We start from the raw sequence: 16,464 nt of genomic DNA, 5'->3' as shown, positions 1-16,464 counted from the left end.
GATCTTAACACATGGGATCATCCAATTCGTGATCTCTTGTGTTTATTTTGATGGTTTGTTTTTACCATGATATGATTTCAGAATGCAGTTGAAGAAAGTTGTGTTTAAGAGAGGGAGGTCAATTATGAATGCTACAAGGACAAGATATAATTTGAAATAAATTTTGCTGGATTTAAAAATAATTTTCATTCCTGAGCAGAGCTTGTTTTAACAGAAATGCATAAAAGTTATGAAGCTGCACGAGACTGCATGCATTATCCAATCTGCCTTTTGCCATGATGTAAGTGTAACAAAAGCAATTTGCTTGATTAAAACAAACATAGACACTACTGACTGGTTGCCTTTCATCAGCATTTAATGTTGTTGAGGACAAAAACTAACAGGCTGGACCAGAGAATAACAATAATGAAATTATCTTGTATTACTTTTGACAAGTATCCCAATCACCCTCAGTGAAGAAGAACATGATTTCACACCCCCCTTAATATATGAATGAATTGATGATAGAAGTTTTATCAGAATGGCCTTTAAACTTGGGACGACAGTACTATATAGTTACCAAATCATTTTTTTGTCCTGATTAGTATTTTTAGCTTTAAAATGAACACCTTCCTGCACTGTGTTAGTTGCCTTTTCTGGACTTTTATTTGTTGATACTGTACTCGTACTTTTCTCTGGCCTTGGTAATTTTTTCCCCCCGTCTTCCTGTATATTGTACAGGACATTGAACAAACATATTCAGTTACCAAAGCTGCCTCATCAGACAAGCCAGAAAAATGTTCACCTCCACACAATATGAACCTTTGATCCGTTTCCCCATCACCAAGAGCGGTAAGATAGTACAGGTATTTAGGAAAAAAAAAGGTTAAAATACTATTATCTGAACATATTCCAGTAATGACTTAAGATGTCATCCTTAGTTGGCTCATGGGATTGTAATTACCTAAGTGTGGATTGTACTTTGCTGCATATGCAGCTGCAGATATCATGGGGGGAATGTCCGAACATTGATAACCCTTGGCACACTATCATTCTACTCTTTTACCCAGTAATATTTTGGCTAATTTTTCAGTAATATGTTGGCCATGTACTAATCATTTTTGAAACTACAAACCTTGTCTTTAGAATCTGGTTATTTGTTATCACCCACAAATTTTTTGTATAAAGTTAATTTTTCGTACATATCTTTAACTCTCGATATTCTGAAACTTAAACCCACTGCCATATTTACATTAAAAATTTGCTTAATAATAATAATAATAATAATGATTTAAATTTCTCCTCCACCCATTGCATGCACTTTCCTTTTATGCTATAGTACTTACTCCTTATCTCATTGTAGCAGATAATGCTGTAATGTAGATTGACCTGTATCTGAACATTCATCATTATTGAATACTGTATCATCAAAATTTTGTTGTTTGGAGACTATTTTTTGTTTTTTTGTTTTTTTTTTTAACTTTAATCAGATTTTGAATGTTTTGTATGTACATTTACACATGATAGAGTGCGCTGAAATTACCATAAGTTGTAAAGTCTTAATGCGGACTGTGCACAGTGGAAGCTCTTTATGCTTGTCATGCTTGAGCTAATTATTGGGGTACAGTAATATGAGGCAGACTTGTTTTTAAAAGGATGAAATTTCTATGAGGTGTAAGTTTTGTTATTGATTACATGTACAGTACTTTTTATCAGTAATGCATGTCACCAGGTTTAGATATTCTGTTATTATTGATGTGATTGTTTCATAGTGTCAATTTTATTATGTTTGCAACATTATCAACAAACCAGTTTTAAGTTTTAATCGTTGAATATTAAGAAATTTTCAAGGTATTAAACACCAAATTTACACACACACAGAGGTCACACTAATGTGATGCATCAAATGAACAAATCCACAAGGGCCATTAATTAAGGTTTAAGGCAGTGTCTGGGATGCTCCCGGACGCAGGTTCAAATCCTCGTCATGGCCCTTGTGGATTTGTTCACCAAATTTACAGTTGTTGATATGCATAGGCAGTACATACACAGGTGTGTGCATGTAGCACAGAGATGCAAGGCAGCACAGAGATGGTGCCTGGAATTTTCTTCTTGTGATTCTGGCTAAACATTTTGCATTATCCAATAAACATTCTGTCAGCAAACCTGTCCATGAAATTCTAATAACATGTGGAATGTTTAGTACTGGCCCTTCCAGTTTACTCCACAGGTAACTGTTTCTTTTATATCCCGCAGTCGAGGCGTGGGTCGGGAAGAAGTGATGTCTTCTACGCTGGTCGAGACAGTGTCTATTAACTATGAGGACTTCAATGAATCATTCCTCACGTGTGGCACGTGTCTTTGTAAGTAACCCCTCAAGGAAGATCTCGGAATTTGGTTTTGCAGGCTTGGTTTGATCTGTAGTTACAAACAAGGCCTTTTAGCATTGGAATGTCTTGACGCGCAGGATATAGATGAGTCTTAGAATTTGAAATCTTCATGTCAGTTTTTTATAATCATTTTAAAATTGTTACATAGTTGGAATATGGTAACAATAAAATAAAAGAAAGTCTTGGTACTTTGTGTATGTCTTGTAATTTGTGACAGTGATTTAGATAATCATTTGAGACTTGTTAAATAAGGTGCTGATAATAAAATATACAGTATTATCTTTAAATTTATTATTTTGATCTCATTATTAATGATTGTGTAATGATTACACATGATCTCATTATTAATAAGTTGAAAATAATCAGCAAATGTATATTTTGGCTGGCTGAAACTCGGCACTTGATCAAATAAAGTCTGCATTGTAAAGTTTGTTTCGATACAGCATTTCAAAAATAGTTAAGCTAGGTAGATGTTTCTCACCTTAAGATGCACTTGGCAAATGTGCTCATCAAAAGTATATAATCTGCATATCTGTATGATAGAAATTGTCTTAAAATCTGTGAAGAGAGGGACGTTAAGACATTGATTCGTGTCCTGAAAAATGCAAGATTTGTATATACAGTATTATTTTGTGGATAGATCTTAAATTGATTGTGAATTATCTTTGACAGTACAGTATTGGTCAAAAAGTAAAGGAAGGTAAGACTCGACTTCTGTAGGTCTAATTAGTGCATGTACACTGCAGATTATCTGTGCAGAGGAAGTGCCAAGAGTGAAACAAAAATGGCAAATGACAATTAAACTATCTTGAGAGGACTCATTAAGATGAATGAGAGTGCTAGCCAGAGTGTTTTGTTATGCTTAGCTCTTATTCTCTTAGTCGCTTGTGTGTTACTTAAACACCTCTCATTGTTTAGCATTTCAGTAAATTGATGGACTGTTTTTTTTCCTATTCCCATTTAAATCAAATAAAAGATAATCGGAGACATAATTGAGAAGATCTTGAGCCATAATTACAATAAATGTATTGTTTAATGTGTTTGCCATTTAAGTCTATTAATATAATTATTTCCTTACATATTTTATTCATGTCAATTTAATCAAAAGAGTCGCATGATTGTCTTGGCAATTCCTGTAGTTTACTGTACATTGAAGCTCTGGAACAGTGATAAAAGTTCTGGAAAGTTGTCTCTTAGGATGAAGATACTGTTAGTTAACGTTTTTCACTCTCTTGCTTCACTAATTCTCACGTCATATACAGTACTTGTTTGTCAATAAGAAATATAAAAGGCCTGTATAAGGAGATGTTATAGATCAAGACTCCAAATACTGTATGGCAACGGCTCAAAATCTGAAGTTTGTTAACATTTTTAAATTTGTGTATGTGGGACAGAAATGGTTAGGCACACTTTCTTTCACCCCGATGTCTCTATTCACCTAGCAGTAAATAGGTACCTGGGAGTTGAAGGGGGATAGAAAAGGGAAAATAGATAGAAGGGAAAAGGGGGGTAGAAATAGCCTAAGCTACTCTATCCCTTTGAGATGTATTTATTGCTTATCTCAATAAACATACTTGAACTTGAACTTGAACTGGGAGTTGAGTAATCGTTGTAGGCTGCATCCTCGGGAAGGTCAGTAGTTGGCCTAGAGGATCCTCGATATAAGCTTAAGTACCGACTTCCTGTCTCCTATAATGGGAATTATATATGCCGTATTTATATATTCCTATTTTCACTTGTTATAAGTAACTTTAATACTTGTATGAATCTATGGTAGCAATGCATTGGCAGTGGAATGATTGTTAATGAGTCACCCCCATCACTTGTAAATTGCCGATGTGCAAATTTTGTGAATGGCAAAGAGTAAGCATGTGCTCTTAAACTAATAACCGGTTCCAAAGATAATTACGTAAGGCATAAAAATTGAAATCTAGAAATCCCATAGATGTGAAAATGTAAAAAAAAAAAAAATCATGATTACCTACAAATCCCAGAATATAATAAATCAAATCCTAGGACATAACTTAACAACTATTTCATCACTGCAGAGAAACATTTCAACACGTGTCAATGTAGCTCTGATATGGACAGGTTCCTTTGATGGAGGTGAACATACACCGAAGCTACTCCACTGCTCTCATACTGTATGTCTTCACTGCCTCACTCGCATCGTCGCTTCCCACGCACGTGATGACGGCACTTTCCGCTGTCCAATATGCCGGGAATCTATTCGCATTCCTTCGGGTGGGGTGGCTGCCCTACCCCCCTCATTCTTAGTGAATCAGCTGCTGGATCTCATGTCCCGACAGCGGCGAGAAGTTGTGCCCAAATGTTCCACCCATGCTAATCAGGTATGCTGTAGCATAATACTCTGCAAGTTGTTTTTTTTTAATCAGATTCAGATTTATTCTTTCATTTACCTTCAGACACAATTCACTTCCACTATGTACTGATAGTTTTCATTCATATCTAGGACGTAATTCATGAATATGCTCCTGCAGTTTAGCATTATAATTTGTTTTTTCTTACATTGTCTATAACTACAGTATATCTATTTTCCCATACATAGATTTTGTTTGTTAGCCTATCATTTACTGTATGTTCTACACTTCCATATCATTCCAATTCCAATCACCATTTGCCGTTTTCACTAATATGCATATTTTCAGTACAAAAAGTAATAATTTAAAACTCTAAATACTGTATGAGCAATCGCCCTGAATTCTGCTCGGAAATAACGCTCGAGTGTCATATTTCCGATGGGCATTGTATTTTGAAAACTGCAGAGGGATGTGGGCAAAATCTTACCACTCTCCTTTTTCACTGATTTGCATATTTTCGGTATAAAAAGTCGTAATTTAAAACTCCAAATACGTGCAATCACCCTGAATTCCACTCAGAAATAATGCTCAGGAGTCATATTTTCGACAGACGTTGTATTTTGACAACTACAGGAGGATTTGTATAAAAAATCTGTCCAATTTATTTGTTATTTTATTCAATTTATTATTCAATTCAATAATAATCGATTTTTTTTTTTTTTTTTTTTTTTTTTTTTTTTTTTTTTTTTTTTTTTAAGATGTCTGACATTTTTTCACGTTAGTTTTATTTTTTCTGTCCCGTTTATTATAGTCGTATTGTCTAAGTTAACAGCTTCTTGTATTTCAGTATCCTCACATTACATTGTTTTAAATGGATACTTAAAATTACTGTACCCCAAATTATTATAAATGCATCACTTCATGTTGTATTAAGTCTTAAATATTCTTTCAGGAATTGTTGTTTTGTGAATCGTGTGATCTGGTGTTCTGTACACAGTGTAGCAATGGCTCTCATCAGGGCAGTGCTGCTAGCTATCAACACACAGTCATTCCGCTTTCCATTGCAATTAAGAGAATGTCAGAAATCCTGTGCTACAAGGCAAATGAGTGTTATTCAAAGGTGAGATCAATTTTTGTTTGTGCAATGAATGCATACTCATTACCTTGCAACATTTGTAAACTGATATATGGTGAGAGTACCCAATTTATTTATTTAATTTAATAGCCTTTTACGTTTCTTGGATTCGGTAAACTTGTGTGTCCAGAAGTTTGCTTCATATACAGTACAGTCTGTACTGTAGTTTGAGTACTGACAGCTGGACCAGGTAACCATTAACCTAATGGTTAATGTTAACCTAAGGGACAAGTGGTAACCATTAAAAGCTTGACCTGACTTACCCTACATTTATATATATATATGAAGCCCAGCAACTTCACTCTGTATGTTGACACACATGCAAGCTTATTGATGCATCTGTGCTTAGTTCCTGTTCAATGTTGCAAAAAAAAAATAAAAAATTCCATACATTACATTATCACATTTAAACACTGGCCATTGTTCGTACACATTAGATTATCACATGTAAACACTGGCCATTGTTCGTACACATCACTTTATCACATGTAAACATGGAATGTAGCTCTATGTGACAATATATTTTCTTTGCATTTCACTCGGTTGTTTCATAAAAGAAATCTACGAATGACCACCGCTGGCTTCATGTCAGCACACCACCATTTAGTGCAGCATCTTCTTGTATTTTATTTTATTTTATTTTTTTGCCACTCCATAAAATGTAACTTTTACGTAACCAGAAACCTACAAACCGAAGCAGCTCGTGTAACTGAGGCAAATTAATAGAAAATGTCAGCATTACAGGCTTTAATTTTTACTAATAGAGTACATTTCTGTTTTAATGGACTTGTCAATTCTGTAAAGAATGTGACGTACTGTATTTTACCTTTTGCAGTATTATCAAAATATTATTAAACAGTTGTGGGGCTTCTTATGTTTTGTAATCAAGAAGATAGTGTACTGTGTAACCAAAGGAACAGTGTAATTAATTACGTTTTTCGACATGTATTCTTTGCCTTTGAATTTGCTCAAAATTTTCAGTTAAATGAGGCGAGCGATGCAGTGACGTCAGAAATGCACCAGCTGGATCATGCAGTTGACTCGACCTTTGAAGATGTCAACAGAGCATTCCAAGCCATTATTGACACTATTGAGCAACGTCGGGAAGCAGTCATTAGCAATGTTAAAAAAATGCGTGATGAGAAAAAGAAGGTTTTGCAGGTAAGTCAGAGTAATATAATTTTATGAAAATAGGTACAAAAGGTGTAAGTTAGTTATCCTTTATAGGGGATTGCTGATTATAGGTCACTGATCACTTGTCATTGCATTCCTCACCAACCTGAATATCGGGGTAACTCGTATCAAAAATCACGACTGAATTTTACTGTCGTTTGAATAGAACAGAATCCAGAGTACCGAACTTGGGGAGTTATTTAACTGTGCTTTATAAATACGTATTTGCAAAAACGTTAACTAATATGTTAATAAAAAAAAATTGAGTGTCTTCCTACCTACCTTGTGTGTAGATTCCAGGAAACAACAACCCCGCAGCCCGGTCTCCAACCAGGCCTCATGGCTGGTCATTTGGTCAACCAGGCTGTTGGACGCGGCTGCTCACAGCCTGTCATATGAATCACAGCCTGGTTGATCAGGTGTTTGATCAGTATGTAAAAGTTGATGCATAAAATTGTGAGCGATATCGTGTTTATGTAAGAATGTGTGAAAATGTGTGTGAGAGTGTGTTTGTTAAAATATGTACTGTATATATAAGTGGTGTTTCAATTTAGAAGATGTAAATGTGCTTGTATGTGATTTTTTTATGAACTGTGATTGGCTGGTTCTATAAAATGTGTTAAAGAATGTTGGCTGTGTGTGTGTGTGTGTGTGTGTGATAGATACAAAAGTATGTGCAAAAAGTCTAAAACTTGTGGAAGCAACCTGTCCTCGTACTTAATTCACATCAGTTTTTATGCTATTGCCCACCAAGTTAGAATTTCGGTGCTTTAGTGACATTATTGGCACTGCAATACTTTTGTGATGCTTCCAAAATCAAGTGAACATTAGCCTAAGTGGGTTAGATGGGTTGCCTAGGCCTATACCACATTAAATTTGATTCTTGAGAGATAACAAGAACAGGCTAGTGGAAATGTGTTTGTTTTTAATGGGTGTATTAAGAAGGGGGGGGAGAATGTTTCATAGTGTCAGTCACTTGGAAACTACAGGGATTGGGGACTGGATATCCTCGACTCCAGGAGGAGTCTGGACGAGACCAGGAGGTCTAGGTACAGTTCATTAAACAAAGTTAGTTTTGACTGCCAGCTGCTGAAGCCTCACTGATTGAAGGCATTTGGGTTGCCTGTGAGGCCTCACTTGTTGAAGGCGCTTGCTTGCCTGTGATGCCTCACTTGTTGAAGGCGCTTGCTTGCGCCTCACTTGTTGAAGGCGCTTGCTTGCGCCTCGCTTGTTGAAGGCGCTTGCTTGCGCCTCGCTTGTTGAAGGCGCTTGCTTGCGCCTCGCTTGTTGAAGGCGCTTGCTTGCGCCTCGCTTGTTGAAGGCGCTTGCTTGCGCCTCGCTTGTTGAAGGCGCTTGCTTGCGCCTCGCTTGTTGAAGGCGCTTGCTTGCGCCTCGCTTGTTGAAGGCGCTTGCTTGCGCCTCGCTTGTTGAAGGCGCTTGCTTGCGCCTCGCTTGTTGAAGGCGCTTGCTTGCGCCTCGCTTGTTGAAGGCGCTTGCTTGCGCCTCGCTTGTTGAAGGCGCTTGCTTGCGCCTCGCTTGTTGAGGTGTATAACAGTAACTAGTCTTTAACTGTTAGGACAACCTTCTTCCTCTTAACACCTCCAGAACGATTGATGCTGCTACCAGACATAGTCTTGGCCAAAAATGTTCAAAGTTACTATGAAAATAAAAAAGTTATTTAAAAAAATATTTCACTAATGGCGCAGCACTGTGGTATAACACGAGGGACGGGAGCACATGGGATGACCAGTGTTGGACGGGTCCACTTGGGGCAGCTATAGCACGTTATGTAGGCCGCCAGGAGGAAAAAACTCTCAATGTTTTTGAAGGAAACTTCAGCCTGTGCACATTGCTTTTTGGAAACATATATTTGTTATTACATAATTACTAGTATTTCATTTCTTTATGGCTATGATGAATTGTTCTAAAATTAATGGTAATTCCTGTACCCAGGTGGTCCCTTCTGACGCTCCCCTCCCACCTTCCCGACACCACCCACCCACCCATCCACCCCACCCCTCTCCTCTACCATCGCCTCGAGCCAGCCAGCCACAGCCAGACGGGATTAATACGGTACGGCCCGCGTCATTGCGATTGTCGGCCGAGCGGACAGCACGCTGGGCTTGTGATCCTGTGGTCCTGGGTTCGATCCCAGGTGCCAGCGAGAAACAATGGGCAGAGTTTCTTTCACCCTATGCCCCTGTTACCTAGCAGTAAAATAGGTACCTGGGTGTTAGTCAGCTGTCACAGGGGTGACATCCTGGGGGGTGGAGGCCTGGTCGAGGACCGGGCCGCGGGGACAATAAAACGCCCCGAAATCATCTCAAGATAACCTCAAGAAGATGGCTTTTATATCCGGATAATTCAATGATTATCCGGCTGACTGTCCGGATAGTGTAACATCGGCAGCAAGTTAACCGGCTCCCATGGCCATTTTGGCCAGATATTGAGAAATTTATCCGGTCACGATTTTGGCCGTATAAGGGCGTTTTCCGGATGTTCGAATCCCGGATAATCGCGTAGTTACAGTACCTTTAAGCCTCTTTTTCCTATATTATTATTTGTTTTCCAGGTGAAATATTGGTATAGAATATGCAGTGTGTATTTTAACAAATTATTCCTTCTGCAGGACCAATTGGACATCATTGAGGGAGAGAGACGGAAAGTTCAACAGGAGTGTGAAGGTCTTCAGTACCAAGTAGAAGTTCGGAACATTACCAAGAAGATTGCGCACCTAAATACAAAAATTGATTCTTTATCCACTCTAGTTGAGCCAAGAGAAAATGCTTTCTTGAAATTTGAAAGTCAGCACAATGAAGCATTTGATCAGATTCAGGCAACTATTGAGGATTATGGGCGAGTGGTTACGAGCAAAACCTTCCCAAGTCTCTCTTTTATGAAAGCCAAGAAAGCCATGACTCACTTAAGAAGCGAGGTTGTAGTTCATACTGTTGATTACGACGGGGAGAGTCAGTGCACAGGTGGGGACCCCGTTGAAGCAGAAGTCAAATCGGAGGGCGGTGATGTGGTCGAGAATCAAATTGAGGACAATGAGGATGGATCTTACTCTGTGTTCTTTACTCCTGAGCAAGGTGGGACACACAGTATTGCAGTGAAAATATTTGGAAGATCCATCAAGGAAAGCCCATTGCACGTTGAAGTGATCGATGAACATAATCCAGATATTGTGTATGGTACACGTGGCTCAGGAAAGGACCAGTTCTTACAACCTGTGGGAATTTGTATAGATGACAATGAGTTTATGTATGTGGCAGATACTGGAAATTCTCGCATTAAGGTACTAAGCCCTCAGTTGAAAGAAGTGCAACATATAGTGGGAGATGCATTAGAAGGTAGAAGTGTTACGGGCATTACTCGAACTCCCAGCAGTTCCCTCGTGTTTGTTAACTGGCGGAAGAAGACAATAACAGAAGTGACGTCCTCTGGTCAACTCCTTTCTCAGTTCACTCACGAGCAGTTGATTGAACCAACAACTCTTGCAGTTAACAGTGATGGTGAAATTCTTGTAGCAGACAATGCAGTGAATTCGGTTTTTGTTTTTCTTCCTGGTGGGAAATTGGTCAGAAAATGGGGAGTAAAAGGGAGCAAGCCAGGTCAGTTGGGATCCATTGCTGCATTGTGCACCGGTCCTGATAATGAAGTAATAGTCGCCGATTCCAGGATACAAGTTTTCTCTCCTGAAGGGCAGTACTCGCGCACTATTTTTGAAACCAAAGGTTAGTTGTAACCGAATAGAATATTGAATAAAATGATTATTACCATCCTGAAGCTTGTGAACCTAGTTTGACGTCTTGTCAATAATCCTCGAGTAACAAATAGATAACGAATTGTGAATAAATCGAGATGATGATAATGAGAAAGCATATTTGAAAGCTCATTTTTACATTAATAATTACATTTCACATAAACAATGTATATAAAAATACTGAAAGGATCGGTTAATATGTGCCTGGGAAGCAAGAACATAATAGTTATAGGATTGCCCAGGCAAGTAAGGTAATGTTAGTATTAGGTGATAAAGGTAAATATTTCCGATGCATTTTGGGGTCACTGAGAACTCAAAGGAAGGTGGAAATGAGGTATCTTAATGCAATGAAAGATATTTAACATGGAACACTTTGTAGAAATATTACGGAGAAGCTAAAAGTCACTGCATACCTTCAGTGCTAAATAGTCTTTCAGGCTTGATGTCTTCCTTTATAATTACTTACTGTGTATAACTTGTGTTGGCCTGTCAACAAACATTTCATTAAGTATTAGTAAAGCTTTAGAAGGAGAAAATTTGAAGCTGGGCCAGAATTATACATTTGTCCCATTATGTAAATAGTCACATTAATAGTGAAACCATCCCACAAGGTGATAAGAGACTGTTGGCAGCAAAGATTAAATTGCCCAGAGTTAAATAACCTCTTAGAAAATTGTGCTGACTTTCTCAGAAGCAGGTGTGTTTTTGTCCACTCATTGGCACAGTGGTAGTCCCCTTTTCTATAAAAATTCTGCTAAACTTTGGGGGGGTTGATTTTTGACCCATTTGTCTTGGTCACCCTGTGTCTCTTACCTTTGAGTTGAATGCTCTAATGCTCTTACATTGCTTTGAGTCTTGTCCCATACTTCTTGGGGTGCTGATTGACGGACCCTGTTTTCTCTATTTGCATTCCTCTCTCTCTCGTGCTGTCTAAACTGGATTATGACTGTCCTGCTTACTCCTCTGCCTCTCTTTCGACCCTTCATCATCTTGTTGCTCTGCACTATGCTGAATTGTGCCTCAACTCTGTTGCCTTTCGTTTATCCCCTATCCAGAAATTGTATGTTGACAGACGTTTTGTCGTTACAGAATCTTTAGGATCATTACTTTCTTTACTACTTCTCGAGATCTATGCAACATCCTCATTCTCGCTTTTGCCAGGCTTTGGCAGTTACCCGTCCGGTTGGCTCTGTTCCCTTTCACCACCTTCCTTTTCCTCTCTTAAGATATCTCGCTTACAAGCCTCCCTTTCAGTTCATGTTAGCAATGTGTCTCCTTGTGCCGCTCCTTCCTTACCTCCCTAGCTTGATGCCTTTTTTGATACTTGCCTACTTTTGATAATTAATTAATTTATTAATAAAATTAATTTTGTTTCCTGGTCCTCATGATTGAATTTGTCCTTCCACTGTGTTTCAGGGAAAGGACCTAAAGGAACATATGGTGGGCTGTTTCTGGACCCTAAAGGCTTTTTGCTCGCCACCAGACAAGAACGGAACAACTCTCGGATTCAGGTGTTTGATTACACTCTTGGAACCCTCATCTTCACCATAGACTCCCGCGAAGCCAAACTGAAGCGGCCTTCAGGTTTAGCCACAACACGAGATGGACATGTTGTTATTGTTGATCTCGGTAACGACTGCGTCAAGAAATTCAGGTACATGTAGATTTGAAGAATTGAAGATTGCCGCTTGAGAAGTTATGAAGGAAACTTGCAACCAGAGGAGAGATTTATTTGATATTTTTGTTGAAATATGGTAAGTGTATATTATGCTATGCATTAGAGTCGATAATGGCTTCACAATCTCTTGATAATGCAATTTTTATACCAATATCCAAGGTATTCCACTTTATTCCAAGCTAGCAGGTGTTCATATAGGTTGGATTTCAGCGCTTGCAGCTGTCTCTTATTATATTGCTGATGGTCTCAGAATAACTATGTACTGTAACTTTTCAAGATACTTCAATATTAAATTTGTTTTGTTAGAAAAAGTTTTATGATAGTTATTAACTTTGCTACAATGATAATGCTGTTGATGTTGCAGGATATAAATTTTTACCCATGGGCTAAACTTGTTAAATGACAGAAGCAAGCCTTAAGTAGTGTTTCATGCCAACAAGAAGCAAGTCTTAAGGAGTGTTTCATGCCAACAAGAAGCAAGTCTTAAGGAGTGTTTCATGCCAACAAGAAGCAAGCCTTAAGTAGTGTTTCATGCCAACAAGAAGCAAGTCTTAAGGAGTGTTTCATGCCAACAAGAAAGCTTATGTCCCTAAAATACAAAACAGCTGTCTGGTTCTGAACAGCAATTATCATTATTGATTGATAAACTACAGCTCTCACATTGTATAGTTTGATGAAGATAGTAGCCACTGGGGAGTGACTGTGGTGGTAGTGATGAAGATAGTAGCCACTGGGGAGTGACTGTGGTGGTAGTGATGAAGATAGTAGACCACTGGGGAGTGACTGTGGTGGTAGTGATGAAGATAGTAGACCACTGGGGAGTGACTGTGGTGGTAGTGATGAAGATAGTAGACCACTGGGAGTAACTGTGGTGGTAGTGATGAAGATAGTAGGTCTGGGGAGTGACTGTGGTGGTAGTGATGAAGATAGTAGGTCTGGGGAGTGACTGGTGGTAGTGATGAAGATACTGTAGTAGATCTGTGGGAGTAAGAAAGGAGTGTAGTAGACGGATTATGATTGGATTACCAGTGGGAGAAATGAGAGCAGTACAATTGTTGTACTAGGAATGATTTCATTCCTAGTACAGTACAACAATTGTTTCGTCGCCAATTAAAGAATATATATATAAAAACTGGAATTATCAAAGCACACATCTCCATGGTTTATTAAGCTTTAGATTCTCATAAAACAAAAAGTAGGAAAGCTTGTCAGTTGTGATTTTTCTCAATTAAATTAGTAGGTCTTAGCATAAAAATGAATTGACATTAGTCATGGAAGCATTTCTAACTGGTAACTTCATGACAACTTATTTGTATAGCTCTCTTGCTTAATGTTAAAAATATTTATTATTACAGTTCAGCACTGTGTATACACTTAATTTGTTATAATAGCATTATGAACACAGTTTCAAAAGTTAAGATAACATGATTGTGTCTTCAAAACAACAACAGCTTTGAATTGAGTCTTTGTTGATGCCAGTAGATACTTAATATAATTTTAACACTCATACAATCTGTACTTAAGGGAATTGGTTCACAAACCATATTTAATGTATTTACAAAGAGTTTTGGTGTGTAGCCGACACAAGCTTGGTAAGGTGGTCATTCTGCCATCCTGTTTCAGGCATTCTCAAGTCTCTACTTGTTACGTCAGTGTGGAGAATTGACACTTGATCCCAGATAGATTTTCAAAATAGGCAAATTTGAGTTCCGTATTTACCAAGTGGTTGTATTTTGAGTTTAATGTTCAGTATATTGGAAAGGGATCGAATAAATCTTGTTTAACTACATTTTGTATTTGAAAGAAGATTCAATACTATATCAATTTTCATTTAATGAAAGAATAATGGAATAGAGATCAAGTAAATATTTTATTTGAAAGGACTGTTTATTAATACAGATTCATTAAATATTCTTTATTATTTTACATTTAAAAATGTTCTGGGAAATACAGATTAATTTAATTATTCTATTGTAACTTATTAATCTTTCAACTAAATGAGGCGTGAAATAAGGTGTTATTCACGAAATAGATGGATATGTGACAGTTGGTTACAGGTAGCCAGTGTCGGCAGGGCTGACGACTCGTCAAGGCAGGATCTCGTCACCCCAAATGTGGTAGTCTGTACTACTGTTGCCTTAACAGGTTGCATGCAGTTGACTAAGGTATCAATCTTGGCACTGTTTAATCTTTTAAAATGTGAAGATGTTGATAATACTGATGGTGGCCAGTACTTGTGTTGCAAGGCCAGCTTGGAAATACAATACAGGTCGGGTATCTTAAAGATGTTGAAAGGTAAACTGTTTTGCATGCAGGGTATCATGTTTATATATTTATTTAATTTATTTGCAATTTTTATACTTTTTGAGGTATTAATAAAACAAATAATTAAAGAATTACCAAATATAGGTCATTTATTTATAAGAAAAAACTTTCTTAAACAAAATTGTTGCACACATACACGTGCCAAAATCATTTCAGTATATGGTATAAATTTTAAAACGCAGTATCTCAAAAGATTTTAAAAAAGTCACAAAATTCAAAATGAATGTACAGTGACATCTCTGAAATTTAAATTGTGTTGCAGACCTGGCGCCAGATTCACAAAGTAGTTACGCAAGTACTTACGAATGTGAACATCTTTCCTCAATCGTTGACGGCTTTGTTTACAATTATTAAACAGTTAATGAGCTCCGAAGCACCAGGAGGCTGTTTATAACAGTTACAACAGTTGATTGGGAAATTTTCATGCTTGTAAAGTAGTTTAATAAATGTAGTTAAAGCCGTCAAAGATTGAGGAAAGATGTACATGTTCATAAGTACTTGCGTAACTGCTTCATGAATCTGACCCCTGAACTGAAATGTGAAATCTGAGTTTCCCGACGAATGCCCCCTCTCTGGCTTTTTATCTCAAGGCTTGTTTAGTTTTCTTTTAGAAAATTATTCCATATGTGGTTCTGTATATTTTGACATTCAAATAATATATAAACAATAATTTTGTCTCCATATAAATGATAAATCATCTTATTTTTTCATATACAGTACCATTTTGTAGCAAAGACTGGTTCTTGGGAACATAGTTTCAACATAATGTGATGATAATACTGTAGTGTACAGTACAGTGTAGTACTGTACAGTTGATAAACTGTTTCACACAACACTTTATCTGCACATTTAACATTTACTGGTTTTTGAAGTCCTCAATGCCAGTCGTTCGTGCCATTCTTTCTGCTTCAGACTACAACTGTGCACCACCAACGACCAATTCCAGGTTTCGATGTTACAGAAACCAGTGGCTGATAGGTTCATACAAATCCTCGTACAGTACTTGGACGGTGTCAATATTTCCAGTCACTGCTGCTACCACTGTGTATCTTTTACTGATAAGCTCCATGATCTGCTCGTTTGTTTTTGCTTTATGTGTGAGAAACAGTACCAGTGCCATACTCTGCCAGATGTTTTCCTCAATAGTATGATCGGTGCTGCCATTAGTGGTGGCGTAGTAAGGTTATTTACGATTGTGTTGTTGGTTGTTACTTTATTAAACCCCACATTTAAATATTCTCTAATTCAGATAACATATTGCTAAGTTGACCAGACCACACACTAGAAGGTGAAGGGATGACGACGTTTCAGTCCGTCCTGCACCATTCTCAAGTGAAGTGTGATGAGCACCTCAATTAAAATGCATAAAACTGATGGTTGGTAGACCCTTTTTAAAAAGTAGTTGGATTTCAATTTGGGCTACTTGCACTCCAACTCCTAATGATGAAATAATTTGCTATCTCAGAATACCTATTTCATGCACTTGGCTTGACACCTACAGACTATCTTGAGGTTATCTTGAGATGATTTCGGGGCTTTTAGTGTCCCCGCGGCCCGGTCCTCGACCAGGCCTCCACCCCCAGGAAGCAGCCCGTGACAGCTGACTAACACCCAGGTACCTATTTTACTGCTAGGTAATGGGCATAGAGTGAAAGAAACTCTGTCCATTGTTTCTCGCCGGCACCTGGGATCGAACC

The 16,464-nt window shown here is 37.8% G+C and overlaps 1 protein-coding gene across 5 annotated transcripts in view; it reads left to right on the top strand.

Annotated features, from left to right (window-relative positions):
• Positions 1-16,054, top strand: part of LOC123758282 (tripartite motif-containing protein 2) — a 27,666-nt gene extending 11,612 nt beyond the window's left edge. For 3 of the 5 annotated variants that reach the window (XM_045742465.2, XM_045742466.2, XM_045742467.2), the window contains 6 exons: positions 2,236-2,342; positions 4,446-4,720; positions 5,643-5,810; positions 6,807-6,986; positions 9,628-10,735; positions 12,181-16,054. In XM_045742465.2, coding sequence (XP_045598421.1) covers positions 2,236-2,342; positions 4,446-4,720; positions 5,643-5,810; positions 6,807-6,986; positions 9,628-10,735; positions 12,181-12,428 — 2,086 coding nt within the window. In that variant the 3' untranslated portion in view covers positions 12,429-16,054. The remainder of the gene's footprint in view (positions 1-2,235; positions 2,343-4,445; positions 4,721-5,642; positions 5,811-6,806; positions 6,987-9,627; positions 10,736-12,180) is intronic. The other 2 variants (XM_045742468.2, XM_069322544.1) reach the window with 1 other exon arrangement.
• Positions 16,055-16,464: the final 410 nt, after the last annotated feature.

The sequence above is a fragment of the Procambarus clarkii genome, chromosome 11 (assembly GCF_040958095.1).
Source record: "Procambarus clarkii isolate CNS0578487 chromosome 11, FALCON_Pclarkii_2.0, whole genome shotgun sequence".
Taxonomy (NCBI): Eukaryota; Metazoa; Arthropoda; class Malacostraca; order Decapoda; family Cambaridae; genus Procambarus; species Procambarus clarkii.
This window is presented reverse-complemented; position numbering and strand designations above follow the sequence as displayed.